Below are 27899 nucleotides of genomic sequence, written 5' to 3' on the forward strand. Positions count from 1 at the left end.
GACATGTAGGTCTGTATTAGAGAATAGAATAGAATAGAATAGAATAATCTTTTAATTATACCACACGGGGAAATTTGGTTGTATCAGCAGCCAAAACACACTTATACGAACAGAACAGGACACAGAATAGAAGCACAATTTTTACATATTTACATCATGGACAGTAGTTACCAAAGCAGAGTACTGTACAGTACAGTATTATTGTTACAGTCACAAATACAAGGACTAGACTCTCTATTATTTTAATTTATTTTATTTTATTGACAAATTTAATATTATTTAATATATGCGTTACGTTTTGCGTGCAAACAAATATATAATTTTAAAGCAGAAGTTGAGATTTCATAGTTTCTCGCTATTACTCTGATATGATTGGTGTAAATATTTACTTATTTACTAACCGTGCTACTCTTGGAAATTTGGGGTGATCTGAATCAGGCACCTTGAATCAGATCTTTCCAAGAAACCCTGTATTGAGCTTGAAGGTGAAGTCAAACGATTCCGATCCCAGATCAGCGTCTGCAGACACTCGCTGCCAGTCAGTGGTAAACAAAGAGCGCGCAAATCCCCCTACTGTAGCGCGAGAGCGCCGCACGGCACCTGCTCCAGCGCTCCGATTTGCTGTTTGCCATGTCATTCAGAAGAAGCCCCGCCTCACGGCAGTTAGCATTGGTTAAAGGCGGAGACGTCTGCGCCGCTGTTGTCTCGATTCGTCAGCGCGAGCGCTTTATGACCGTTTTAGGGCGGAAAGCTCCCGTCGTATTCAAGAGGCGGGTCTACGGCTCGGTTCTAGATTTTGATTGGACTCGTTTCTCTATAGACCTGTCTAAAACCCGTCTGCTCGTACTTGGTTGGTCCGCTAGCAGGAAGTCCTTCTCCGAGGCTGAAGCCGCCGAGTTGCCCTCAGTGCTCTCTGTCTATTTTATTCTCACCGAGGAGTGTGTGTTGCTCCACTGTGAGAGCAATGCAATGATAAAAGCCGCATATGCGGTACGCTACACACCTATCAGGCAGGAAAATAACCCAAGAAACAGCCTCATCCCGGTTCCCCTCACACCGCAGCCTTATCCACACCTCAAAGCGGAACCTGAAGGTAAGACATTTAATTGCCTTTACTCTAATCCAACTCGTAAATAGCCAGTGTAATATCCTCAACGTATCATTTTTTTAGTGGAGCTGGCTAACCTCGTATGGTTAGTCTAAATGCGGTGGCTTAACGCCTAAATGTGAAACAGCAGAGGGGCTGGGGGCATTTAATTTAGGATTGGTCTTTGTGCTAAAAAAGCCTTTCATCGAAATGACCTGAAGTCTGGCCAAGAAAAGCAATTATTCGACCTTATTTTTAACATTCCGACCCATATTACCAAAATCTGTTGGTCCATTGTGATTTTTGTGTGATAGTAATAATGGTAATGATGGTGGTATTAATATTATTATTGTTATAAATAATAATGATGATAGGAAAAAAGGCTGTTTTTGTGGCTGCCACATGCATGCCGTTCACAGTCATTTAAAGGCTGGGGCCCATATGGTTTTTCATGTCTTACGTTCAAGGTGTGGTTGTCTTCGTCAGGTTTTTTTTCCATTTGAGCTGAAGCTACGGTTTGAAAATGCAGGTTAGTTCACAGAGCTCCAGCTTCGCAGCTGGACTGCTCCTGCAGGCGCCGCACTGCAATTATTACAGCCTGTGGGTTTTTTTTTTTTTAAATAATAATGTCACCTTTTCCTCAACGTGTCCGCTTTAAGTGCGCAGATGCCACGGTATCGTCCCCGATGCTGTGTGCCACTTGGCATCAAAGCTGAAGAAAAGGCGTTTCCAGCTCCCCCACCCGTCACGCGCAAGCACCCACACAGTAATTACACGCGCACACACATACAGAGAAAAGAGGACCCCCGCAGTGAATGACCTCAGTTCAAACTCACAAGGTATTGTCTAAGGGCTGCTGCTCAGTGTTCAGGGTGTTGCTATGGAGGAGAGCAGTCAAGGTTTGGCAACTTCAGCTGCTGCAGGACGAGTTTGCTGCTTTAGTCCACGATGTACTGCGACATCCTGGGATACGACCGCCTGTGCAAGGAGTTTGCTCCAAGTTAATCGGTGGCATCGATGAGGCTCAGCAGCATCGTGCACTACAGTTACAGAGCTGACAATGCAAAGACCTGACTGATGATAGGGCTGATTGAAGAATAGCCTGTGGAAACAGGTTACATCTCATGCATTTTCTCTTCGTAGAGACATAATTCATATGTCAGATTGTTATTTCTAAGCCCAAAACGAACAATACACTCTGACTGCTAATAAGTTTTACCCCAACCCCGATAGAGCACATTTCTTTGTGGCCTTTAGAGGTATTAAATGCATATTAGTCAGCCACATGATTCACTCACATGACATGTTTGTACATTACTTCATCAATGCTGGCTGCAGTAAACCCATGTTTCTCTTCTCCTGGAAATAGTCTGTATATAGTCCCAGGCAAATAAAGTGTTTGTTGTTATATTTATTTAAAACTACATTACCCAGAAATATGAGAAAGTAGTAAGAAATAGACTTGGGGCTGAGTGGCACATGTGGGAAGTTTGAACTTAATAACAGTTGCACAGCTGTTTTATGTCACCCTGGGATCACATATTTTCCATACTGACTGTCTGGGTGGTGGCGACTCTTTTGTCAGCATGTTTACTCCACACCCACAGTTGTATTAAGGTTACAGGTATGGTAATCACAGGGCTGGGGACAGACGGGCCAAAAAAAGTGAGATGAATAGCAAGAATCAAGCTCGATGACATACCTGTTAAAGCATGGCGGATAGGCCTAAAGCTAACACACTCACCCTATACGACGGCACAAAAGCCTGTCTGGTCAGACTTGACTTGTTCAAAGGTAATCCCTTGTGCTTGTTTCAGAGGAACGTGTATTAGCTCATTCCTTCATAAAACTGAATTCTGTTAATTTCAATGACCTCACACAAAAAAAAAATCACCTGCATACTCACCATTTAGACCACCACAGATTTATATTAACATGACACTAATAGCTGAAGCTGGGATGCTAGAAAGATTAATCAAAAGGTTAATGTTATTTTAGGGAATCTAATTATCTGTTAACTAACAGATAATAAAACCATCTTGCTATCAGTGGTACAGTAAGTAGGTCCCAGGTTCAAACCCTGGCCCTTCTTGTCCAGTTAACAGGTTTTTCCCTTTGCTTACAATGATTTTCTCTGGGAAATCCAGTTTCTCCCATTATCAAAAAACCTGCTTAGTTAATGCTTCCTGTCTCAACCCAGATTAAGATTCTCTTTTGCAAGAAGGTCTTAATCTCAAGAGTTTCGCTTCCTGGTTCAATAGAAGATATGGAAAGTCTTAAAACACCTCTTGGCCTTTATTTGGGTAGATTAAAAAAAACATTATCTAAACCAACTTAAATATCAGTATCATGAGGACAAAAATGAAATGTGTGCATAGAATCACCAGGCAAATCTGCAAAAAAGTATAATTTTTTTTTAGCTGTTATAACAAATTTGCTTTACACATGAAACATCTGCAGTTTAAGACCAGGAGGAGACTGAAACCCAGTCCTGAGGGATACAAGCTCCTGCATTCCCAGTTCTATTCCCAGGCCTAGATAAATGGGAGGGTTGTATCAGGAAGGATATCCAGCATAACATCTGCGCTAAATCAAAAAGCCTGGATAACCATCTGCTGTGGTGACCCCTTGGCATTAGGGGAGCCACCTAAAGCACCTATACCTTACTCCACTCCGAGCATCTCTGCTGTTGACATAGATTTCAGTTCAGCATACTCTGAGCGCATTTTTGACATTTCAGTTTTTTTTCTAGATAAATTTTTTTTGTTCTGTTAAAAGTCAGAAAGTATCATAATGTAATAATTTATAATAATGTACATTATCACGTCAGCAGCTCACAATATCAACTCAAAATGTCCTCACTTTACTTTCAGAGATTCAAAGAGATTAAAATAGCATCAAATATTCATTTTTGTTTTACTGATTGTTTCTCATTAAGTGATGAATAAAATAAATAAAGCAGTGGTAACAGCTGCCACACCTGCAACCGGGCTTTTCTGGTTGGCTTTATTGCCCCTCCTAGTATATTTCTTAGTTGTCTGAGTAGCTGAATCATTATGTTGTAGTACTGCAGTGATCCTGGCTATAGTTTGCCTTCATGTGTTAGATTAGCTGCCACTTTTAGACTGTCACCTCGTCTTCCACAGGACCCCAGCCCCTAAGGCGAATCAGCATTTTGGCACCACTGTGTCCAAGTCCTCAGTGAGAGGGCCTCTACAGTTTTATCTCTGCTGAGTCCAGTGGGCTCTAGTGCCTTATCTATTTCAAGTTAACAATAGATCCAGTCCATTTTGATCTCCTCTTCTTACTGCTTTCCCACCCTTTTCCCTTCCCATCCTTCCCCCTCTTCACTGTCATGTCAGTTTACTCAGTGGATTGATGTATCTCGCTGTTCCTCCACCCCTCCAGCTCTCCACCCAGCCATCTCTCTGTCTTTCTTTCATTCCTGTTTTCTCCTTGATTTGCTGTGTCTTTCAATTAGGCCATCGCTGGCCAAAACTCGGCTGGATATGGCTTGCGTGCTACTATTGCTCTTCCTATATATGTGGGTGCGTGGTTGGTTGCACATCAAGTGTGAGATGTCTTGGCACAGAATCACATTAGTATCACAGTACGACAGTCCTTTATATCCTCTGCAGAGCTCCAGTTTGTAGGCCTGTGGCAAGAAGTGGCTCAACAGGGAATGACTTTTTGTTGCGCCCTTTTTTTCATGTCTAATTCTCTCCTTACCTAGTGCCAGAAGTACCATGTCCAGGCCAACGGGGGGCGGTGCCAACGATGTCACCCGCTTCCTGTCATCGGGCACAGCGCCAGGGTCTCCCAACTCCAACAACTCTATGTTCTCTGCTGCCAGCCAGGCTGACTGGGCAGCTAAGAGGCTGGTGTGGGTGCCCTCAGAGAAACAAGGCTTCGAGGTGAGCTGCCATGACATGCGGTGCACGAGCACAAACATTTCAAATGCAGGATGTTAACACAATAGACAAGTTTCACTTGTTTTCTCATTCCTTCCTTCCACTGTCTGAGTTTGTTAATCCCCTGGTGAATTATTGGCCCTGAGTGTGTGCCCTTAGTTAAAGGTGTGTCAGACAGGTCAGGCACAGACATGGGCTGTGTGTGTGTGTGTGTGTGTGTGTGTCACATTTTTTATGTTTGAGGAGGTTTTTGTTACTATAGCAGTGCTCTATTTTTTCATCTTGTTGGATTATTTACTTTTGATTTGTGATGGTTACTTACATATGTAACTATGTAAGGTCTAAGTCATCAGCAGCGATTACCTCTACCTCTATTACCTCTAAGCATGCACGTCAGCTTGATAAGACCTCAGAGGGTTAAGTGTAGTTAGTATCACAGGCACAGTCTTACAATTTAATATTTTTGATTACGTTATTTACTTTTGTCATTTAAATTGTTTTACTTCCACTTAGTTTCCAGTTGTGATTTGCTCATTTCAGTTTGGCCTTTAGTCTTTAAAAATATTTAGTTTCATTTTCTTTACAATTTAAATGTGGGTGTATCCATCATGGACAAGTTTTCACAAGCTCAGAAAAGATATTACAGTAAAAAGAAAAAAACTTGATGTCATTTAGACATTCCAGTAAAAAGAACAAACAAAAGCGTCACCATGCTTGTTGTGCTGAAACATTTAACCACATTGATCCGTACTAAAACTAAGCACATGTCTCAGTTCAGAATTTATCTTTATTTCATTTATCTAAAATGTTTTTCACACCTTATTTGGTTAACTGTAACAGCCTTGATCATGAGGCCCTCATGTTATTTGTCTCACTTCACCTTGCTACTTGTCTAATGCTCATGACAAGTTTGCAGTGTGCATGTTGAAGGAAGTGACATAAGAATTTGAAGATTTGTCTCACAGCCTCTCTCTGTCTCTGCTGGACTCGTTTCATAAAAAAGCTCTATGAATAGAACAATACGCTCCTTCAGCCTCCCAATGTTAAAGAGGCCTTTGCAGAGACACTGACTTCATTTTACAATCATGATCAAGCACACACACACACACACACACACACACACACACACACACACACACACACACACACACACACACACACACAGAAAGGCATGCACACTGTCATCTAGTTTCATATTCTTAGCTGGTAGTTCAGTGTGACTAACATTCACCCACATGAATGCAAACACGCACAAACACACACACATTTTGCGTGTTGTGCATATCAAGTAGTGGAGAGAATAAAATGCAGCAGAGCAGGGTCCTGCAACATGGTCAGAGCTTGAGATCAGTACTTCCTGTCCAACAAGCACGAGATCAGCAGCGTGACAAAGGAGGTCGTCTCTGTCCTCATCTGTCACCGTCTATTCTCGTCATGCTGTCAAATGTAATGACACTCATGCTCCAAACCACACTTGGTCCCATTCTGACAAACATTTCTTTTTAAATATAGTTACAATGTTTGCTGTATTTTAAATGTGGGTAGGAGTTTTTTCTTCTTCTGAGGTGTAGTAAATGTGTGCATTCATTTTGGCAGTTTTCTTTAGCAAACTTCAAGTTATGTGAATGAAGTTCGACCTGATGTGCAGGCTTTCTGTTCTCCTCTAAGCTGAATAGAACTATACAGCTTAATATGCTTGATACAGGAAACTGTTTAACAGTTCGTTTGTTTTTTAAGTCAAAGATACATTTATTATAAGTGTCATCTGTTTGGAAAGCTGTTCTGAGTGATTTTGAGTCTGCCAAGTAGCATCTTCATAGCATCGTTGTGATCCAACAGTCTGCCCAAAAATCCTTTTATTAAACAAGTTTCATTTTGTTCTCAGTTACGAGGTGAAAACTCCTCAATGTTTTTCTATTAAATCCAGTCTGCCAGCATCCGAGAGGAGCGCGGTGATGAGGTGGAGGTGGAGCTGACAGACAGCCAGCGGCGGGTGACCTTGTCCAGGGAGGAGGTGCAGCGTATGAACCCTCCGCGCTTCAGCAAAGTGGAGGACATGGCCGACCTCACCTGCCTCAATGAAGCGTCGGTGCTGCACAACCTGAGAGAGAGATACTACTCTGGCCTGATCTATGTGAGTGCACCAACCACAGCTCACACTGTACACACATGCATGAGCAAGAGGAAGCAGTCGCTGGACACGTGAAGTCCTGGATGTTGTGTACATGTGAAGTGCGGTGGGATCTCTTGTGTAAGCTGATATGCATCGGTAAGAGATGCATTTCAGCTTGTGTGGAGTCAGTTTACGAAGTTGTTGTGTGGGTGTGGGGCAGCTATGGGGGCATCTTCAGTTTCTGCTGGAAAAAAAAGGGGGGGGGGGGTGCAGATGTAAGATATCAGTGAAGTGGCATTTAAAGTGAAATAACATAAAGAAAATTGACTCGATTAAATGCAGAGCTTCCTGTTAATGATGTGTAAATAATGGAGGATGCTAAATAAGAGGTGGAAAGTCAGGAACGCAGAGAGATTGTTGGAATAGCTTTGAAGGGTGTATCATACTATTGGATAAGATAGGTGTGGGGGGCTTTCATGACTTTCATTTATGCAGCAATCATCATGGGAGCTTTATTGGTGTTGACACACTGTGTGTCATCACTGACTGTGTTTACAAGAGGTGCAATTTTTCTTTGAATTTTTAAAATCAATCCTTCTGTGCACAATCCTGTGCATTAATATGTAACCCGGGATGCTCTATACAATCTTGGCAGCACTGTTGCCTCCCTTCTGTGCTTTCTGCTAAAGCAACAGTTTAATGAGATCGTGATACTGCAGATTTTACACAGGCCGCCCACAGAACATGTAATTTTTGTCAGTCTACTGCAGTCTGGCCTAAATTACTTGTATTAAGTGTGTCAGAGGTCAGAAAAGTTGCAGATTTTGAAAAACAGTCATTAAACTCACTATCTTCTTCATAAAGTTGTATTTTTGAATTATAGAGTATAAAGAATAGGACTATGAGAGGTAAGACAGTTATATTCTGCTGGGATTGACATCCCCCACGCAAAATTAGGTCAGTGTGAATCTCTCTCTCCTGTGTGTGTTTTCTTCTAGACATATTCAGGGCTTTTCTGTGTGGTTGTGAACCCATACAAGAACCTGCCAATCTACACAGAATCCATTGTGGAAATGTACCGAGGCAAGAAACGCCACGAGATGCCCCCTCACATCTACGCCATATCAGAGGCTGCTTATCGCAGCATGCTGCAAGGTACTTAGTACTGTCTGTGACCTCTAACCCTTAGTTAACTCTGACCCTGTACATGTTCCGTGATCTTTGATCACTAAGCCACATTGTGAATACTGTTTCAAGGTGTGGTATATTCCTGGCTTTTATCAAAAGCCTGAAAAGTTAAAACAAATATACGGGATGGTATTTTTACAACTGAGATTTCCAAGAGTGGCACTCCTTTTAACGAACAGTCAATCCAGTGATATAACTGTGTATTCGTTGTGGTTAACCGCATAACTTTACATGTAATAGCAATTACTGACAGATACTTTTCATGCCCTCCCCGCCTTTCATGTAGAGTTTATTAAATGAGACAGAAAGGGTCGGTTGAGCAATGTCTCTGCCTTTGAGTGACTACCTGAGATAACAGAACAGGGCAGATGAGACTCTTTAGTCGAAATTACTACCTCACACCTCTTTAAGGGTAGGTGTGTTACCGAGGTGATTCAACCTGTATGACCAGTATGAATTCCTCCAGGCTGAGCGCGTGGGAATCTTAAAAGCAAATGCAAGCAATGTTGCAAACAGTGTCCACCCATTGACTACCAGTGTTGAGTGGTTTGGCAGCCTGGAGAGACCAGTTCAGCTGGTGACCAGCTTTGCTTTACAGCTCTTATTGAAAAGAAGTGACTGACATGCAGAGAAAAAGGGCTCAAATACACAGAATAGTTATTTATTTGGCTGCATGGATTTCCACAGCACTTCATGCCCAGTTTGTGAGGGTGGAGGTTTAATATAACATGAGCCAGCTAATGCCTTAGAAAGCCTCTTCACTCCCATGGAGCAATCTACAGTGTGTTATTTCAAGGAATCATATGTCATTTATGTAATTCATTTTTATTCATTTTAGCCAAACTTGTTGTTGAACGGTTGGCGTTTTATGTCGCCCCCATGACCTTGTGACGTGTTTTCTCTCCCACAGACAGAGAAGATCAGTCAATCCTCTGCACGTGAGTAGCCTGCAGCAAGCCATCAGTGTGTCTCTGTGTACATGCTTTGTCATTTGGGAGGAGAATTTTCTAGTGTTTGCTGGAGTCCTTCTGCATTTGTATATTCGGTGTGCATTTCCTTTAATTAGTATGCATTGAGGCCTGCATGCACTCATGTGTTTATATTTGTAACTAAATGTGGTGCAAATCAAAACACTCTGGTCCTTTTATATAGATCAGAAGAGGAAAATGTGATAATTTCAGATTTTATCTGGGATTTTATATTTTTTCCAAGAAAAAAACAAAAATCTCAGCTGAGTAAATTTACATCTTAGTAATTCTTCCATGTAGCTACGTACACAGTTTCTATAATTGAGCGAAAAATAACACAGAAAATCGACTAAGACTTCAGTACCATATTGTGAATATAGCCAGCCTCCTGTCTGTGTGCACCCTACCTGCTTGCTTGCCTCTGATCCTACCATCCTGCTCTTCTTCCTGCCAGACTCTTCCTGTCATTGTCAAGGCTCCCAAATCAGGCTCATCTCGAGTCAGTCTCAAAGTGTGTGTGTGGAACAATTCGGCTGATTCTTTCAGATCTTTTACAGCTGCTATTTTTGTTCCTTTCTCCTCCATTATTTTCCAAAAGCAACAACACTAGCATAGCCTATATCCTTCACACCTGCCTTCTGTTTAGACCTGTGGTCTTTGAATGCACTGCATGGGCTCTAATGTTTATTATTGTGACTAGTGTGCGTTTGGCCACTTGTTCATGTGGATTCTCTCTCTGTAAAAATTATATATACCAATTCATGATTGAGACCATATGTTGAAGACCAAACATTTAGGCCAACAGGGGAATTAGCTGTGTTCCTTACATAGTTTTGTGTTTGTATTTCAGAGGAGAGTCCGGAGCTGGGAAAACGGAGAACACTAAGAAAGTCATCCAGTATCTGGCTCATGTTGCCTCCTCCCATAAAGGTGGCACTCTGGGTAGAAAAAAGGAAGCTGTGCAGGTATGTTACAGCAGAGGTGCAACAGAACAGAAGAAGAGCAGCTTGGAGAACACATCACATACAGAAAGGCTTTATAGAAACTTGGGAATAAAACAGGAGGGGAATGACAGGAAGGATAGAATGGGTGAAGAAATAACTAAGGATTGATGTGAGAAACCAATAACTGCAGTCTGCACTCTAAATACTGTACAGTTTAAATAAACCCAGTTACAACTATTTCAGGTTGACATTGCTGTTTACGTATTAGGCAGTCTTCGACCACTAAATCACCAATCTAGGAAGAGTATTGCATGTTTTAAGCGTGAAATGCTGCCCAGCTGGTGTATATGTAAAGAAAGACTGACGCTACTCTTGATGTCTTACAGTTAACTTTGGGTCTAAAAACAGGGGCTGTTAGTGTAGAAAGACTAAAAACTAATTTGAAACAGCTTGAAAAGCTTGTCTTACTTTCTGTGACTCATGTACTGCAGTGTTTTTAAGTGATTATTAAAGGGAGGCTGTGGAGCTTAGCTGTAAATTAAACTGTTGTGTTTATATTGAGTGTTACTCTCCAAAATGCATTGTGTGTCTAACAATCATGTCGAGTCAGCTTCCTTCCTTATAAAACCATATGTTAGCTCCTGCATTGTTGACATCCAACTTCATGAGCTAGCACTCCTTTTCTTCTCCTTCTTCTTTTCTTTTTTTTCTTTCTTTATCTTCTTCTTCCCTGTTAATTGATATGATAAGACATACCAGGTTTTCTGTAGGTGCAGTTAAGTTTATTGTATCTTAGCTCGGAGTGGGCTTCCTCTTTGAATCATTCTGAGCATTATTTCTTACCTTCCTTCCTGCACTGGTTTTTCCTTCATTTTCTTTCGTCTGCACTGTCCTTCTCTCTTGCCTGCATGTTCAGATGGACGGCTCTAGGTCCTTAACAAGAGGCAGCACTATAGTGAACAGGGTGAGTTAACTCTGTCTTGCTGCCCTGCCCTTACTTTTGCTTTTCTCCTGCCCTGATTTCTGCCTAATGAACTCCAACTAACTCAAAGCAGAGTAACCTTAAACCATTGAACTGTCATGCTGATATTGTTGCTCATTAACAGTGAAGCCCTAGACAGTATATTCGATTTAGACTGTTTCTGTTCTTTTGTTTGTTGTTATGATTGTTGTCTTATTTGTCTTATTTGTCTTTTTATTGTTTGTTTGTTTATCCAATCCACATGTTTGTCCATCCACCCAATCTCCTCCCCCTTAAAACTTCATTTTTTTTCCACACACAATTCACCAGAGTATGCAATATGTGAGTATGAAATATTTAGAAAACTTGGGTTTTTATTTATGGGGAGTCCTTTTTTAAAAGTGAAACTCTTCCTGTAGAATATTTACAGGACCTGATATGATTGTCTTGCTTCATAGTGAGAATCATATCTTCCTTCTTTCTGACTTTCATCTGAATAACCCGTGGTCTTGTGGGTCTTTAGTTCTGGTAGTTAGTTCAGTCTCTACTGTTATACTCAGCGGGCAGGTGGTTGCAAAGTGTTTCTGCTGTAGATGTGGTTTTAATAACACAAACTGAACATGATGCAATTGAATGATGTGGGAGCGGGTGTGTTGTTGCAGCTGTTTGTGTGTACAGCGTTTGAAGTGTACATACTCAACTATATGGCTTTGTTAATGTGTGCAGTGCACACATTGTTTGCTCTGTGTTTTGTCGCTATCAAAGGGCTGGCCTCTTGCTCTCTCTGTGTGCGTCTGCCTTTTGTGTTGACTGACTGGCATTCTTTGATAGTTTTTGCCATAAAACCATCTCCTGTAACTACCTCCTTTGATGCTCATTGCTGGCTGCTGCTGCATCGTCAGCTGCTGCATCGGCAGTGCGACAACTGCAATAATGCATTGCAGCGAGCTTGAATCAGCCAATATGTAGCTTCACATCTCGCTGTGTAACAGTGCTTCTCAACCAAGTCGATAGTAGCCCTTTATTGATTTTAAAAATCAATAAAAAGGTTTCAAAAAGGAAGTTATTAAACATATGAAAAGCAAATGTGCAACATAATTGATCCCCTTATCACGGATTGCTAATGAGAGACAAGTATTTAAATTATGTTGAGAATCATTTGTTCTTGTGACGGGGAATGGGGAGTGTGTTGGATGCTATATTGGGCCCTAAAATGCATCAGTATGTGTCACTGCTCTTCAAGACTGAGTCATGTATTTTTTTGTATTTTACATAACAGATCGTTAGTTCCTCTCAGCAGAGCAGTGTTAACGTGTGCATTTTAGTCTAGAGGCCACCATAGAAGTCTTTCTGTGAAGCTGTCATGTCTGTAGTTTTGTCTGATCAGACGTCTCCTCTGTTTCACAGGGTGAGCTGGAGAGACAGCTGCTGCAGGCCAACCCTATACTGGAGGCCTTCGGCAACGCAAAGACTGTCAAGAACGATAACTCCTCTAGATTTGTAAGAGTTGACTAGATTCATTAATCGGATAGATAAAGTTCTGCCGTCAGTATAAAAAGAAATGAACTGAAACATGAGCCACCTCTCCTGCTTTTTCAGGGTAAATTCATTCGTATCAATTTTGACGTGGCGGGATACATTGTTGGTGCCAACATTGAAACCTGTATCTTTCTGCTTACTTTGTGAAACTGCACTTCCTCCTGCCTTTACAGCAAAGGGGAGTGAGAAGGCAGACGGTCTTTCTGAATTTTTACTTGAATGCTTGCTTGTCCGTGTTCATTTGGAAAGCATTTAAGGGTTTACCTGTGTACCATACTAGAAACAACTTTAAAATGGTTGCACATATCCATAACTATATAAATTCAGACCTCCTTGAAAAGTCTCGGGCCACCCGTCAGGCCAAGGATGAGAGGACTTTCCACATCTTTTACCAGTTGTTATGTGGAGCGTCAGAGGAAACTCGAGGTGAATACAAGTGTCATTATAAAACATATATGCTATTTTTGCAAAACCGACTAGTAAACTGTCTAAAACTTGCTGTATTTTATGTCTCTAGCGGACTTGCTCTTAGGAACTGCTGATCAGTATCGCTTTCTCAGTGGAGGCTCGATACCTGTTCCTGGTCAGAGCGATTCAGAGAATTTCACCCAGACTATGGACTCCATGGCTATTATGGGCTTCAACCCCGAGGAGTCGATGTGTAAGAGAACAGAGGCGGGGAAAAAAATTGGGTATTTTGTGTCTTCAATCCTTGCTATGAATCACCTTCCTCTTCCCTGTCTTACTTCTCTGCAGCCATGCTGAAGGTGATCTCTGCTGTGCTCCAGTTCGGGAATATATCCTTCATGAAGGAGAAGAACCATGACCAGGCGTCCATGCCTGATAACACAGCTGCTCAGAAACTCTGCCATCTGCTGGGCATCAATGTGCTGGAGTTCACTCGGGCCATCCTCACCCCAAGGATCAAAGTAGGCCGAGAGTATGTGCAGAAAGCCCAGACTAAAGAACAAGTAAGATCTTATATGCAAAAAAGGCACACATGCTCATACATAAACAAACATTTGTCCCTGTGGAGTGTGACTATACATACATTTTCTCCTAGGCTGACTTTGCTGTGGAGGCCCTGGCAAAGGCAACATACGAGCGTCTGTTCAGATGGCTGGTCCACAGGATCAACAGAGCTCTGGATCGCAGACAGAGACAGGGAGCCTCCTTCATAGGCATCCTTGATATCGCTGGATTTGAGATCTTCCAGGTGTGTTCATGTGATGATGCAGTATAGTGAGAAGTTTAACCCAATCTAGCACAGAGGATGACTTTGTTCTCAAAATATAATAAATTGTCTGTAATTAAGTGAAACATGTAACATTAAGGGATATTTCTAGCATTATATTTGTATTTTTTGTGGAGAATAAAACAGCATTACAGATGTGCAGTGGTGTGAATTATATACAGTTTTATGTCTTTACAAATCCAACAATGTACCTGTACTTTTTCAGTGTACATAACATGAATTTTTCTATCTTTGTTTGCTTTTCTAAACCGATCCTATGCAGCTCAACTCCTTTGAGCAGCTGTGCATCAACTACACCAACGAGAAGCTGCAGCAGCTCTTCAACCACACCATGTTCATCCTGGAGCAGGAGGAGTACCAGCGAGAGGGCATCGAGTGGAACTTTATTGACTTTGGCCTGGACTTACAGCCCTGCATTGACCTCATCGAGAGACCAGTACATGCATACTAAAACACATTTTTACTTTTCATGAGATGAGACTAGATGCTGATAACTGATATGTGTTTTCCATACAGATGGGACAACGGATTGTTTATTTATAGTTAAATAAAGTGCATATTGTGAACGAGCCCACTGATTAACTAATACAAGCAAACAGCATCAAATAATTCTTTAATATTTTGTCATTTTGAATGAGGAAATCCACATTTTGCTAATAATTTCCCCTCTATTCATGTCAGGCCAACGCACCTGGTGTTCTGGCTCTTCTTGATGAAGAGTGCTGGTTCCCTCGGGCCACAGATCGCTCATTTGTGGAGAAGCTGTCTGCTGAGCAAGGCAGCCATCCAAAATTCTTCAAATCAAAGCAGCCACGTGGGGAAGCTGACTTCTCCATTATTCACTACGCTGGAAAGGTATCCCTTGACTTTTGTTTTTCTTTAATCTATCCTTTCAAATTTAGGCAACCCACGTTTTGACTTTCAGTGATGATCTGTCTCAGCTTTGATTTCTACCATGTGACCTCTCCTTCCACAGGTGGACTACAAGGCAAATGATTGGTTAGTGAAGAACATGGATCCCCTGAACGACAATGTGGCGTCTCTTCTCCACCAGTCGTCTGATCATTTTGTCTCAGAGCTTTGGAAAGAGGGTGAGACTTTCTGTTTCACACACTTTCTAAATGCTGCCTTTACAGATTTTGTATTGAAAACTTCAGCATTTTTTGCAACTGTGCCAGTTATAAATATTTAAGCTATTCTGGTGCAAAAATGTATTAACGTTACTACATTTCTCTCCTCTCTTACATGCCGTTTCTTTCTCGCTTTCTTCTGTTCTGTCTCCTTCTTGTCTTCTCCTCTTTTGCCTGCTCTTTATCCCTTTTGGGCTCCTTTCCTTTCCTATGATCTTGCTCCCTGTGGTCTCCTGATGCTTCCCGATCAGACATTCAAACTCTTCCTCGTGTGTACTTCTTTGACTCCTATGCCACACTGCAGACTAATGGCGCAGACAGTAGGTTTTTGTACCTCCTTACAATCCTCCCTCCGGCCACTGTTGTTTGCTGGCTGCCCAGTTTTTGTTGTCTTTATTGCTTTTTCTGCCATTTCCCCTCTTTTTAGTTGATGTTTTTGTGGTAGTGTTGTGTTGTATCATGTTGTCTCTGTGCTGTTGTGTTGCTCTCTAATTTCTCTTTCACCACGTTTTTGGCCTTCAGTACAAGTGCCGTAACTCTGTGGTGACACATTTCTTCACTGATAGTAATTCTCGTAGTGATTCTTGTCTGTAGAAGTTTCACTTCATTTGTCACAAAAGCCACATTCAGGATCACCTTAGAGTGTCTGCCTGTAACTAGAAGAGCTCTATTGAATTCAATTCAATAATTTAAAATGAGTAATTGGTTGGCCCGGACACATTTATAGTCATGTTAATTAACGTGCATGGTCTCTAAACAAAAAAAATGAAAGCGTACTTGCGTGCAGAAATGTGATCCTGAATCAGCTTTAGAGACGCAACATGTTGCTTTAGAGTATTGACATGTAAATAGCGTAGCATGGTTTAACCAGTGTAGACCTTTAGCTTTAGTCATCAGTGATCAGTGTGTTTTTTTAGTTTAGATCACATCTGATGAACTGGAGCATATTGATCTGAGTGGTGATACTGGCCTCTCTGTTCTTTCTACTTTTTACTCCTGTGTATGAAATTAGCTTCATACACTTAACAAAATAAACCATCAGTCTTTTCAGGCAGATCTGCAGCTTTGCCTGTGCAGACATGTCCAAAGTTGACAGGTTGAGCTTGAAAAACATTACCTGTGAAACTCATGCACTGTATTAAGTGTGTGTGTGCGTGTGTGTGTGTGTACTGGCTGTGGAAATAGATGCTATGGTTCTAGTTTTAAAAACTAATGATGGCCGAAATCCATCTCATATATTATTTCTGTCCAGAGCTTGATGGGAGATATGAAACCAGGTGTTGTTGCTATTGTGTAATAGCATTAACCTGTTCACTCACTCATGAAATGCCAAATCATGCTTTTTTATTTATTTATTTTTAACTTCAGCTAATTGATCATTTCTGCCAAAAGTGAGACCCTGTGCTCTGTTTCCTTCTAGTGGACAGGATTGTGGGTCTGGACCAGGTGTCGTCAGGAGAGAGCAGCGCGCCGGTCACATTTGGAGCAGCAGGACTGAAGACGAAGAAAGGAATGTTTAGGACTGTTGGGCAGCTTTACAAGGAGTCTCTTACCAAGCTGATGGCCACACTGAGGAACACCAACCCTAACTTCCTCCGCTGCATTATCCCCAACCACGAGAAGAGGGTGAGGCAGGCGGTCAGGATGAACTAGTGAGAAGAGATAATAGCCTTCTTTCTGCTGACTCTTTACCCATTTACTTTTCTTCAGGCCGGTAAGCTTTCCCCTCACCTGGTTTTAGACCAGCTGAGATGTAATGGTGTTTTGGAGGGCATCCGTATATGCAGACAAGGATTCCCTAACCGCATCCCGTTCCAGGAGTTCAGACAGAGGTGCGTATTTGTGATGGTCTTTTTGATTCGTGAAGTGTGAACTACACGCACACACTTCATGCCACTTTAAGAATCTTTTATGGCACCTGCCAGTAGACCTTTCTGCTCATCGTATCATTCACTCAATCGCACATTTATCATTTGTCTTCCAGATATGAGATCCTAACCCCTAATGCCATTCCTCGCACCTTCATGGATGGCAAACAGGCATCAGAACTCATGGTATGTAACTTTCAAGCAGCTAAAACTTCACAGCATTACATACAGTTGTTCAGATAGAAGCTTGACCAACTCCCCTGCTGCTCTTCTAGATCAGTGCTTTAGAGCTGGATAAAAACCTGTTCAGGGTGGGTCAGAGTAAAGTCTTCTTCAGAGCTGGAGTCCTAGCTCACCTGGAAGAAGAAAGAGACCTAAAGATAACTGATACCATCATACGCTTCCAGAGCGCTGCCAGAGGCTTTCTCTCACGCAAGTAAGACTAATTACTAATAGAGAACTATTATAGGCATCTCATTAGTTTTTAATGTCTTTTATATATAAATTCAATATAAAATATAAATGGAAGGACGGCTACAAGGCACAATCCCGCCCCCCGTTTGGCAAATCTGATCACGCCGCCATCTTCCTCATGCCAAAATACAAACAAAGGCTGAAACAGGAAGTTCCGGTTCAGAGGAAGGTCGCGCGCTGGACGGATCAATCGGTGGCCGCGTTACAGGACGCACTCGATGACGCAGACTGGGGCATGTTCAGAAACAGCTCCGACGATGACGTCAACGTGTTTACGGAAGCGGTTGTGGGATTCATCGGGAAACTAGCGGATGATACCGTGGAGACAAAGACTATCACAACGTTTCCCAACCAGAAGCCGTGGGTGGATAAAACCATCCGCGACGCTCTGAGATCCCGCACCGCTGCCTACAACACGGGACTCATGACGGGGGACATGGACCCGTACAAAGCCGCGTCATATAACGTGCGGAGGGCGGTGAAAGAGGCGAAGCAGCGCTACGGGAGGAAACTAGAGTCACAACTCCAACAGAGTGACTCTAGGAGCCTGTGGCGGGGACTAAGGACAATAACGGACTATAAAACACCAACAACTGGTATGACGAACGCGGCCGTGACTTTGGCAGACGAGCTGAACACTTTCTATGCTCGCTTCGAGGCTGCAGCTAAGGTCTCCAACAATGCTAGTGTTAGCGGCGCTAACGGCTGCAGACAGGAAGATACTGCCAGTACCGGAAACGTGCTCGTCATCTCCGAGCATGAAGTAAGGAGAGCCTTCAAGAGAGTGAACACCAGGAAAGCAGCAGGACCAGACGGCATCCCAGGTCGTATCCTAAGAGACTGCGCATACCAGCTAGCTCCTGTGTTCACTGAGATATTAAACATCTCTTTATCTCAGTCGGTGATCCCCACATGCTTCAAAGAGTCCATCATTGTTCCTGTCCCGAAGAAACCCCACCCTGCTTCTCTCAATGACTATCGCCCTGTAGCCCTCACCTCAGTAGTGATGAAGTGCTTTGAACGCCTGGTCAGAGACTTCATCATTTCTTCACTACCAGACACACTGGACCCACTACAGTTCGCTTACCGTCCAAATCGTTCCACAGACGATGCCATCTCTCATCTCCTCCACACATCACTCACTCACTTGGACACTAGAAGGGGGAATTATGTTAAAATGCTCTTCATAGACTACAGCTCTGCATTTAACACCATAATTCCCTCCACACTCACCACCAAGCTGGAGCATCTGGGACTCAGCTCATCTATGTGTCAGTGGATCTCCAACTTCCTAACTGGCAGACCACAGGCAGTAAGGATGGGCGGACATGTCTCAGCCTCCACCACTCTCAGCACTGGAGCCCCCCAGGGGTGTGTTCTGAGCCCCCTGCTGTACTCTTTGTACACATATGACTGTGTGGCCACTACCAGCTCCACCACCATCATCAAGTTTGCTGACGACACCGTCGTGGTGGGCCTGATCTCTGATAACAACGAGACGGCCTACGTGAAGGAGATTAGGAATCTGGAGAACTGGTGCCAGAGGAACAACCTCCTTCTAAACGTCAGTAAGACAAAGGAGCTGATAGTGGACTTCAGCACTAAGCAGGAGAGGAACTACCAGACCCCCGTCATCAACGAGTGCCCAGTGGAGAGAGTGGACAGCTTCAAATACCTCGGAGTTCACATCACGCAGGACCTGTCATGGTCCTGTCACATCAACACCGTGGTGAAAAAGGCCCGACAGCGTCTCTACCACCTCAGACGCTTGAGAGACTTCCAACTGCCCTCCAAGGTGCTCAGGAACTTTTACTCGTGCACCATAGAGAGCATCCTGGCGGGAAACATCTTAACCTGGTTCGGGAACAGCACCATGCAGGACAGACGAGCTCTACAGAGGGTTGTGCGGTCAGCTGAGCGCACCATCCGCTCCGAGCTCCCTGACCTGCACTCAATCTACAGCAGGCGGTGCCGGACCAAGGCCAGGAAGATCGTGAAGGACCTCAGCCATCCCAACAACAGACTGTTCTCTCTGTTGAGGTCAGGAAAGCGATTCCGCTCCCTGAAGACCAACACAGAGAGACTGAGGAGGAGCTTCTTCCCGCAGGCGATACGGTCTCTCAATCACACCACCACACAGTACTGACCCACACATATGGTTCTTACACACACACTGGACTTTCTGGACTTTGTTTTTGCACAACACTGGTCACTATATTCTTCATTTCCAGTTAATACTTGTACAGCTGCTGTTATTGTGTATATATTTATTTAGATTTAGATTTCTTCATACATTCTTATATAGTTCTATATTGTGTATTGTGTATTTTGTTGTACAGTTATTTTATTTTCAACTTTAATTTATATATTTTACCTTATTCTTCCCAGTTAAATTTACCCTTCATTCTAATTTGTGTTGTACAGTTATTTCATTTTTAACCTTAATTTATATTTTATTCCTTCCTAGTTAAATTTACCCTTTTTAATTTTTCATATTTATTTCCTATCTTATTCATAGCCTTTCCTTTTTTGTTTTCTTTAGGTCACGAGCAGTTGTCCAAGCATTTCACTACATATCGTACTGTGTATGACTGTGTACGTGACAAATAAAATTTGAATTTGAATAAGATGAAATTCATGTTACTTTAGTTATTGGTCAGTTTAACAGCCTTTTTTGCTACCTGAGGTAAAAGAGATGGAGGACGATAAACATGTAGTACGGGTGAGGTTTCTCTGCAGCGCTAGTATCTGTGCAGTTGGCAGTTTTGTATTTCACTCTTAAAGGAGCATTAATATTTAACAATTTGTCAGCCCCTATCAGTGACTCAGGTGTTGCAACAGTTTTGAAAGGTATTTGGCAAAGCCTGAATTACATAATTCATTATGGTTATATGTTTACACTGGTGACTAAATGGAAAAAAGTCTATTCATTGTTATACGTCATTTGATTAATCTGGTGTCAGGTACATTTCTGTCATACATTTAAGACAAAAAATAAGTTTCAGTTGTTTTACATAATCTATTGTTTAAAGATTTATTAAAGAATAACAAGGCTTAATTTTTAGTCTAAAAGTTTCCATGTCCCGAAAAAGTCTCCCCAATAATGACGTTTATTAATAAACTTCACGATGTTAGTGATATCCTAAAACAGCAAAGTAAATATGTGGAAGGTGTGTTGGAGAACAGGGTAAAACATAGTTATATGGACCAAAACTCATTACCAATAATTTGAAAGTTGTTTGTTAACCCTGTCAAACACCTGCTGATATTACTCAATATTGCAGCACCTTTTCAGGTGAATACAGCACGTGTTAATACCTCTAATTCTAGACACTGTGCAATATTAAATAAAAATGTGATTCTCATTGATGCATTTTGTTTGTTTTATTGCTTTCAGAGCCTTTTTGAAGAAGCAACAGCAGCTTAGTGCTCTGAGGGTGATGCAGCGGAACTGTGCTGCTTACCTCAAACTCAGGAACTGGCAGTGGTGGCGACTATTTACTAAGGTGCTGTGCAAACTTCTCAACATAGACATGAAATGCAACCCACATTAAACATAATATACAACTAAAGGCAAGGCAGTGTGAGAGTAGAAAACCTTGTAACATTGGGAATATTCTTTATATTTACCCCTTTCATCTCACCCAAACAGGTGAAGCCCTTGCTGCAGGTGACACGACAGGATGAGGAGATCCAAACCCGGGAAGCAGCGCTACAAAAAGCCAAAGAACAACTCACCCGAGCGGAGCAGGACTACACAGAGCTGGACAGGAAGCACGTTCAGGTAAACAAACCTCATCCTCATTGTGCTTCCTATCCACCACAGTTTTGTCTTTGCCTGTCTTACTGTCAGTCGGGGCCTCACTCATCACCACTCCTCCGTTTCTGTCACATTGTAGCTGATAGAGGAAAAGGCAGTGCTGGCTGACCAGCTGCAAGCAGAGGCAGAGCTGTTTGCAGAGGCGGAGGAGATGAGGGCCAGGTTAGCCAGTCGGAAACAGGAGCTGGAGGAGGTTCTGGGCGAGCTGGAGACTCGACTGGAGGAAGAGGAGGAGAGGGGTGTGCAACTGGCCAATGAGAAGAAGAAAATGCAGCAGAATATACAGGTTATAAAGTTGCTGTCTTTTTATGTCAAAACTTTGTAAGAATGATTGTAAATTGACATTAAAACAAGCTTACCTTGACATTGCTTTCTCTGGTTTTGTCAGGACCTAGAAGAGCAGTTAGAGGAGGAGGAAAGCGCCAGACAACGCCTCCTGCTGGAGAAGGTTACCCTGGAGACCAAAGTAAAGAGTCTGGAGACGGACCTGGTCACTGCAGTAGAGCAAAGAGACCGACTCGGCAAGGTGAGCGTCACATTAAATTTTGTCAAGCAATGAAAAAAAGGTTGTTTCACAACCTTAATAGCAAACCCAAGCATTACAGCAATACAATTACAGTTGCACACTTACATTTTTCTTCATTATGTTGGCTTCATTCAACATGATGAGACTGGGATTGCAATGAGGTAAAATGGGTCAGGAAGGGTTGCTACTTGAAAGCAATTATTCCTGCACAGTTACTAATAAAAAAATGTTTCACGCATCATCGTTTCTCTCTGAGCAGGAAAAGAAACAGCTGGAGGAGCGTCTGAATGAGGTCACCGACCAGCTCACTGAAGAAGAGGAAAAGACAAAAAGTTTGAACAAGCTCAAGAACAAACAGGAAGCTGTCATTGCTGACTTGGAGGGTAACTATGCTAAACGAATTTTGACCTTCACACAAATTTGTTTCCACACAAGTAATCACACTAAGGTTGACATTTATGTATTCAAGAAGCAGGTGTCCCAGCAGGAATGGATGCTGGAGTCCCGTCACATGCCCATAGATAGACAGACAGACAGACAGACAGAGATCATATGTCGCTGCATGAAGCTTTAAAATCAAGAGCTCCATTTGTACTTAGATCGAAAACAACATGCGGAAGACTTATTTGAAAGTAAATATGTCCAGAGCTTTTACACCTGCAAGAATCTTTCAGGCAGGTAAAAAAAATTCCTGTTTGATCTCAAAGATTTGACGAATTAGTCTACTCGTCTGTCAAGAGCTGCAGTTACACGTGTCAGGTCTGCTGAAGGTGCAGCCTGCTTCCCAGTTACAGGAATGCAACACCATCCCAGATGGTAGTGCGGAGGGGTTTTTGTATTTATTAGTGCTGTACAGTGTAACTGATGTGCAACAATCAGAAAGTAATGATTTATTTCTGTCACTCACTGGTTTGTTTTGACAAACATACCTCCCTCTGTTCAGGCACCTTATAGATGCACTATCCTTTTCTCTCTTAAGCCCAAATTCAGCTACTTGACAGTAAAATAACTCCAACAGAATGGTTTAAATCACAGTCTGAAGTTTAACTGTCTAATCCAGAATTCTATAAAAATATCTGAACATTTAACAAAATAGTCAAAACTCTGATTTTTGTGCACCCTTACTGAATGGAGGAGTCTGTTTTTTGCAGTGTCAGGGTTTCTGCAGTCAAAGCAAGGAGCATGACTCAAACTTAGGGTGAACAAGGCAGCCAAGAACTGTTTTAAGGTAGTTTACTGTTGGAGAACAGATATAAGTACAGGTACTAATGAAGAAAGTGGAAACAAGTTGAGGTAGGTGTGGCATGACAGGAGTTTAGTGACATCTGGTGGGTGGATGGGGAAATGCAGGCTTATTTACAACTGTAATAACTTTACTGTTTAAATTCTGTGATTTGTAACTTACGCCATTGCTATTTGCAGAGCGCCTAAAGCGTGAAGAGCAGGGTCGCTTAGAACAGGAGAAGTTTAAAAGGAGGATGGAGAGTGAAGCTATGGAGGCCCAGGAGCAGCTGTCAGACCTGGGAATGCTGTCCTCTGAGCTGAGAGGCAGTCTGGCTCAAAAGGAAAAAGAAATCACCTCCCTGCAGGGCCGGTGAGACACAGAAAAGTATCAGAGACGCAGTAACTAAAATATAAGCCTGTAATGGATTTTTGAAGTTTTTTTGTGAATCTCTCAGGTTGGAGGAAGAAGGTGCACGCCGTGCTGAAGCTCAGAGGTCTCTAAGGGAGGCCTTGTCCCAAGTGTCAGAGCTGAAGGAGGAAGTAGAGAATGAACGAGGGATGCGGGAAAGAGCAGAGAAACAACGGCGAGACCTGAGTGAGGAGCTGGAGGCTTTGAGAACTGAGCTAGAGGACACTCTGGACAGCACAGCTGCACAACAGGAGCTCAGGTAGATGATGAGGACAAAACAAAGTTTACATTTAGTGATTTTGTTATCAGACCAGAACTCACACTTCTTATAACTCCACAGGTCTCGACGGGAAGCAGAGTTAAGTGAGCTCCAACGATGTGTTGAAGAGGAGACTCGCCGGCACGAGATCCAGCTTTCAGAAGTCAGAGTCAAACACAGTGCTGCCTTAGACAGCCTGCAGGAGCAGCTGGACAACAGCAAGAGAGTACGAGAAACACAGAAAAATTCAAATGCACATGCATGGAGACATGCGCAGTCTCTCACCGTGTCTCACCCATGCTCTGCTTCAGGCACGACAGTCCCTTGATAAAGCCAAGGCAGCGCTGGAGGAGGAGAGGCAGAATTTGACCTCTGAGCTCAAAAGCCTCCAAGCGAGTCGCTCAGAGAGCGAGAGGGGTCGTAAGAGGGCGGATAACCAGCTACAGGAACTGAGCGCCCGTCTGGCTCAGGCTGACAGAGAGAGGGAGGACAGGGAGGAGCGAATCCACAAGCTGCAGGTACAAATGAATAGGTACCAGTTTACTGGTTTGTGGTTTTAAGGTGTGTCAGTAAAGAAGTATTCTGTTTCTGTTCTGTTGAATGAATTTAACCTAAATGTGTCTCTTTTAGTGTGAGATTGAGTCCCTCTCCGGCAATCTGTCCTCCTCTGACTCCAAGTCTCTTCGGCTCGCTAAAGAAATGAGCAGCCTGGAGAGCCAGCTGCATGATGCAAGGGTAACAAATGCACACAGACACCAAGGCTGCATTTGATTTGGACATTAGCCTTTGACTGTTACAGACTCCTCATGTTTAAAAAAGAAAAAGTAACTATTTCTTTAAAGTCCAGAAGAAAATCCTCTGACTGTAGGAAATTAAAAGAACTTGATCCACTGATGACTCAAAAACAACCTCATATGCACCATTGCTCTTCTCTTTTAGGAACTGCTACAGGACGAAAGTCGCCAGAAGATGGCCCTTGCCTCAAGGGTGCGAGCACTGGAGGAGGAGAAGAATGGACTGATGGAACGACTGGAGGAGGAGGAGGAAAGAGGCAAAGAGCTGAGCCGACAGATCCAAACTCACAGCCAGCAGGTAAGTCTGAGGGCCGCAGTGACTTTATTTACCTCTTAAACTGCTGCTTTAGAAAGATATCAGTTAACATTTTTCATAAAATCACAGAAGTGCTTTCCTTCAGACAGTCAGTATTAAATGTAAAGTTTTCTGTCTATATCTATGACTTATGTATGCACCCTGTGTCTGTTTTACTTCTACAGCTGACAGAGCTACGTAAGCAGTCAGAGGAGGTGAACAGTGCCGTGGAAGCTGGCGATGAGATACGCAGGAAGCTCCAGAGAGAGCTGGACAGTGCCATTCAAAGAGAGCGACAGAAGGAGGAGGAGAAAGAAAGAGTGGAGAGGCAGAGGGAGCGACTGAGGGAGGAAATAGAGGACATGACCATTGCTCTGCAGAGAGAGAGGCAGAACTGCACGGCCCTCGAAAAAAGGCAAAAGAAATTTGACCAGGTTAGAAACATACCACTGCTTCTCACATACGCACAAAGGCTGCAAATGTCTTTATGCGCAGTAACATTACCTCCTTGACCCCCCCAGTGCCTGGCAGAGGAGAAGGCGGTGAGTGCTCGGCTTGCAGAAGAGAGGGACAGAGCAGAAGCAGACAGCAGAGAGAAGGAAACAAGATGTCTAGCACTGTCCCGAGCCCTGCAGGTAAATTATTTGATAGACGGCACATAAATGTTTTTCATACATCTGTGTTTGTGATGGTAAATCGTCTGTCTTTCTGTGTGTAGGAGGCTCAGGACCAAAAAGAAGAGCTAGAGAGAGCCAACAAGCAGCTCCGTCTAGAAATGGAGCAGCTGGTGAACCAGCAGGACGATGTGGGCAAAAATGTAAGACTGTACACCTTGGGACTCTTTTTTTATTATTTCTGTCTCAGTCCTCTGTGAGTCACCATTTCTTAAATGCTTGTGCGTCAGGTCCATGAGCTGGAGCGCACACGGAGGACCTTGGAAACAGAAGCACAGAACCTGCGCATTCAGACGCAGGAGCTGGAGGAGGAGCTGTCAGAGGCAGAGAACTCAAGACTGAGGCTGGAGGTCACCCTGCAGGCGCTTAAGGCTCAGTTTGAAAGGGAGATCAGCAGCAACGAGGAAAAGGGAGAGGAGAAGAGAAGGGCCCTGAGCAAACAGGTAGGATGGAGAATGAAAAAGGAAAGTGCTGGTGTTTCTGGTATGTACTTTTTGTCCAAGTTAATCAGATTGTTTATGTTCTTCTTTTGATCCCAGGCAAGGGAGTTAGAGATCCAGTTGGAGGAGGAGAGGAGTCAGCGGTCTCAGTCTGTGTCATCCAAGAAGCAGCTGGAAGCAGAACTGCAGGAAGCTGAGGCCCAGGTGGAGACAGCCAACCGTGGCAAAGAGGAGGCGATGAAGCAGCTTCGAAGGCTGCAGGTAAAACAGGGTACCCACACCTATTTAAAAAGTCAGTTTCCTGTAAATGTCAGTGTACTTAATTTAAAAATATCCTTATCAGGGTCAAATGAAGGAGGTTCTGCGCGAGCTAGATGAGGCAAAGGTGACTCGAGATGACGTCATCTCCCAATCAAAAGACAGTGAAAAGAAAATCCAAACACTGGAAGCAGAGGTCCTGCATCTTACAGAGGTATGTATGTCTATGTCTGTGCAAAAAAACCCCATCCAATATAAATATTAAGATATCTTGCATTTATTTTTAACCAATCTTTTCTGTCTGCATGAACGTCTCTGTGCAGGAGCTGGCTGTATCAGAGAGGCAGAAGCGACAGGCCCAGCAGGAGAGAGACGAGATAGCAGACGAGATGGTCAGCAGCAGTTCTGGAAAGTGAGTTTAACTTTACCTCTGATGCATTTTGTTGATTTGAGGGGGGGTTTGTGCACCAGTGGTGTTGTTACTGAGATTGCCTTTGTCCAGGAATGTGCTGAGCGAAGAGAAGCGGAGGTTGGACGCACGAGTCAATCAGCTGGAAGAAGAGCTGGAAGAAGAGCAGACTAACAGTGAACTGTTGACAGAGAGACTACGGAAGACAGCCCTACAGGTATGTTCACTCTACAAGTGTCTCGGTCACACACTTTGAAGCACACACTCATCACAGCTACATTTCAACTGCAGGTGGAGACTCTGACTGTGCAGCTGCAGGGAGAGAGGACTCTGGCCCAGAAAGCAGAGGCGGCTCGAGAGCAGCTGGAGAAGCAGAACAAGGAGCTGAAGGCCCGGCTTGGGGAGATGGAGGGGGCAGTAAGGGGCAAACATAGGATGAGTGTCGCTGCCCTGGAGGCAAAAATTGAGACGATGGAGGAGCAGCTGGAACAAGAGAGACAGTACGAGAAACAGACACATGCATCAGTACAAAAATCTTCCAGTTTACAAAGCTGTAACCTGCTAAAAAGAATTCAGGAATTAAATTGTTTTATAACACAAACTGTACATAAAAATAGACAAGGACTCTTTGGAATCACCCATTGGTTTGCAGCTACCATTTGAAGTCCACAATTTAGTATTTTGTCCTTTACTTTATTTTTTTAATTTTTGTTTGGACTAGAGGTAGTTGTCAGCTAATGCTAGCCCCCACTAGCTAACAAGGAGCGTCTATAATTTATAGTGAACTGGATTCTAACTTTGGTTGGTGAAAAATCTACTTACAAGAAAACAGACTTACTGGAGACACTGAACAGTCATCTCTTTATGGGCTCTTTTAGAAAAACCAAATGCTGAAAGAAGCTTTGTATTAAATCATGAATAGGTTCAGGCCTTAGTTTAATTTTTCAGTGGTGTAGGCCGCTTCTTGTTTCATACATAAAACTAAGAGTTTCTTTATCAGTTTAAAGTAAATTTGTTAGTTACATTGAATATTAATAATAATAATAATGTACACTTTATTGATCCCCATGGGGAAATTACTCTCTCTGCATTTGACCCATTCACTCAGTGAAGCAGTGGGCAGCCACTAAGCAGGCGCACCAGGGAGCAGTGTGCTGCTCCTTTGCTTAGGGGTAGCCGTTCAGTGGATTCAAATCCCCCGACCTTCCAATCATGGGGCGACCACTCTACCTACTGAGCTATGCCTGCCCCAATTGGGCCCTTTATAAATGTGTTAATTAGAGAATAATGATCTCAAAAAACCTATTTGAGATTACTTGAATCAAATTATGAATGTGAATGTGAAAGTATCCA

General features: G+C 43.0%; 1 protein-coding gene across 7 annotated transcripts in view; it reads left to right on the forward strand.

The window, feature by feature from the left end:
- The first annotated feature begins 877 nt into the window (after window positions 1-877).
- myh14 (myosin, heavy chain 14, non-muscle) overlaps window positions 878-27899 on the forward strand; it is a 32607-nt gene continuing 5585 nt past the window's right edge. The window contains exons 1-41 of one of the 7 annotated variants that reach the window (XM_080895908.1): window positions 878-1093; window positions 4821-5001; window positions 6926-7132; window positions 8110-8266; window positions 9210-9237; window positions 10118-10232; window positions 11128-11175; window positions 12580-12672; window positions 12772-12835; window positions 13039-13137; window positions 13229-13372; window positions 13468-13682; window positions 13775-13927; window positions 14229-14402; window positions 14648-14821; window positions 14943-15057; window positions 15348-15416; window positions 16517-16722; window positions 16807-16928; window positions 17081-17150; window positions 17240-17400; window positions 20836-20944; window positions 21091-21222; window positions 21338-21544; window positions 21647-21784; window positions 22044-22167; window positions 23207-23378; window positions 23464-23676; window positions 23758-23902; window positions 23988-24194; window positions 24307-24411; window positions 24616-24768; window positions 24951-25199; window positions 25287-25400; window positions 25484-25582; window positions 25670-25882; window positions 25979-26140; window positions 26223-26351; window positions 26461-26549; window positions 26640-26763; window positions 26838-27046. In XM_080895908.1, coding sequence (XP_080752034.1) covers window positions 4834-5001; window positions 6926-7132; window positions 8110-8266; window positions 9210-9237; window positions 10118-10232; window positions 11128-11175; window positions 12580-12672; window positions 12772-12835; window positions 13039-13137; window positions 13229-13372; window positions 13468-13682; window positions 13775-13927; window positions 14229-14402; window positions 14648-14821; window positions 14943-15057; window positions 15348-15416; window positions 16517-16722; window positions 16807-16928; window positions 17081-17150; window positions 17240-17400; window positions 20836-20944; window positions 21091-21222; window positions 21338-21544; window positions 21647-21784; window positions 22044-22167; window positions 23207-23378; window positions 23464-23676; window positions 23758-23902; window positions 23988-24194; window positions 24307-24411; window positions 24616-24768; window positions 24951-25199; window positions 25287-25400; window positions 25484-25582; window positions 25670-25882; window positions 25979-26140; window positions 26223-26351; window positions 26461-26549; window positions 26640-26763; window positions 26838-27046 — 5675 coding nt within the window. In that variant the 5' untranslated portion in view covers window positions 878-1093; window positions 4821-4833. Of the gene's footprint in view, window positions 1094-4820; window positions 5002-6925; window positions 7133-8109; window positions 8267-9209; window positions 9238-10117; window positions 10233-11127; window positions 11176-11502; window positions 11515-12579; window positions 12673-12771; window positions 12836-13038; window positions 13138-13228; window positions 13373-13467; window positions 13683-13774; window positions 13928-14228; window positions 14403-14647; window positions 14822-14942; window positions 15058-15347; window positions 15417-16516; window positions 16723-16806; window positions 16929-17080; window positions 17151-17239; window positions 17401-20835; window positions 20945-21090; window positions 21223-21337; window positions 21545-21646; window positions 21785-22043; window positions 22168-23206; window positions 23379-23463; window positions 23677-23757; window positions 23903-23987; window positions 24195-24306; window positions 24412-24615; window positions 24769-24950; window positions 25200-25286; window positions 25401-25483; window positions 25583-25669; window positions 25883-25978; window positions 26141-26222; window positions 26352-26460; window positions 26550-26639; window positions 26764-26837; window positions 27047-27899 lie in introns of all 7 variants that reach the window. The other 6 variants (XM_080895907.1, XM_080895909.1, XM_080895912.1 and 3 more) reach the window with 6 other exon arrangements.

Source organism: Rhamphochromis sp. 'chilingali', assembly GCF_963969265.1.
Source record: "Rhamphochromis sp. 'chilingali' genome assembly, chromosome: 11".
NCBI lineage: Eukaryota > Metazoa > Chordata > Actinopteri > Cichliformes > Cichlidae > Rhamphochromis > Rhamphochromis sp. 'chilingali'.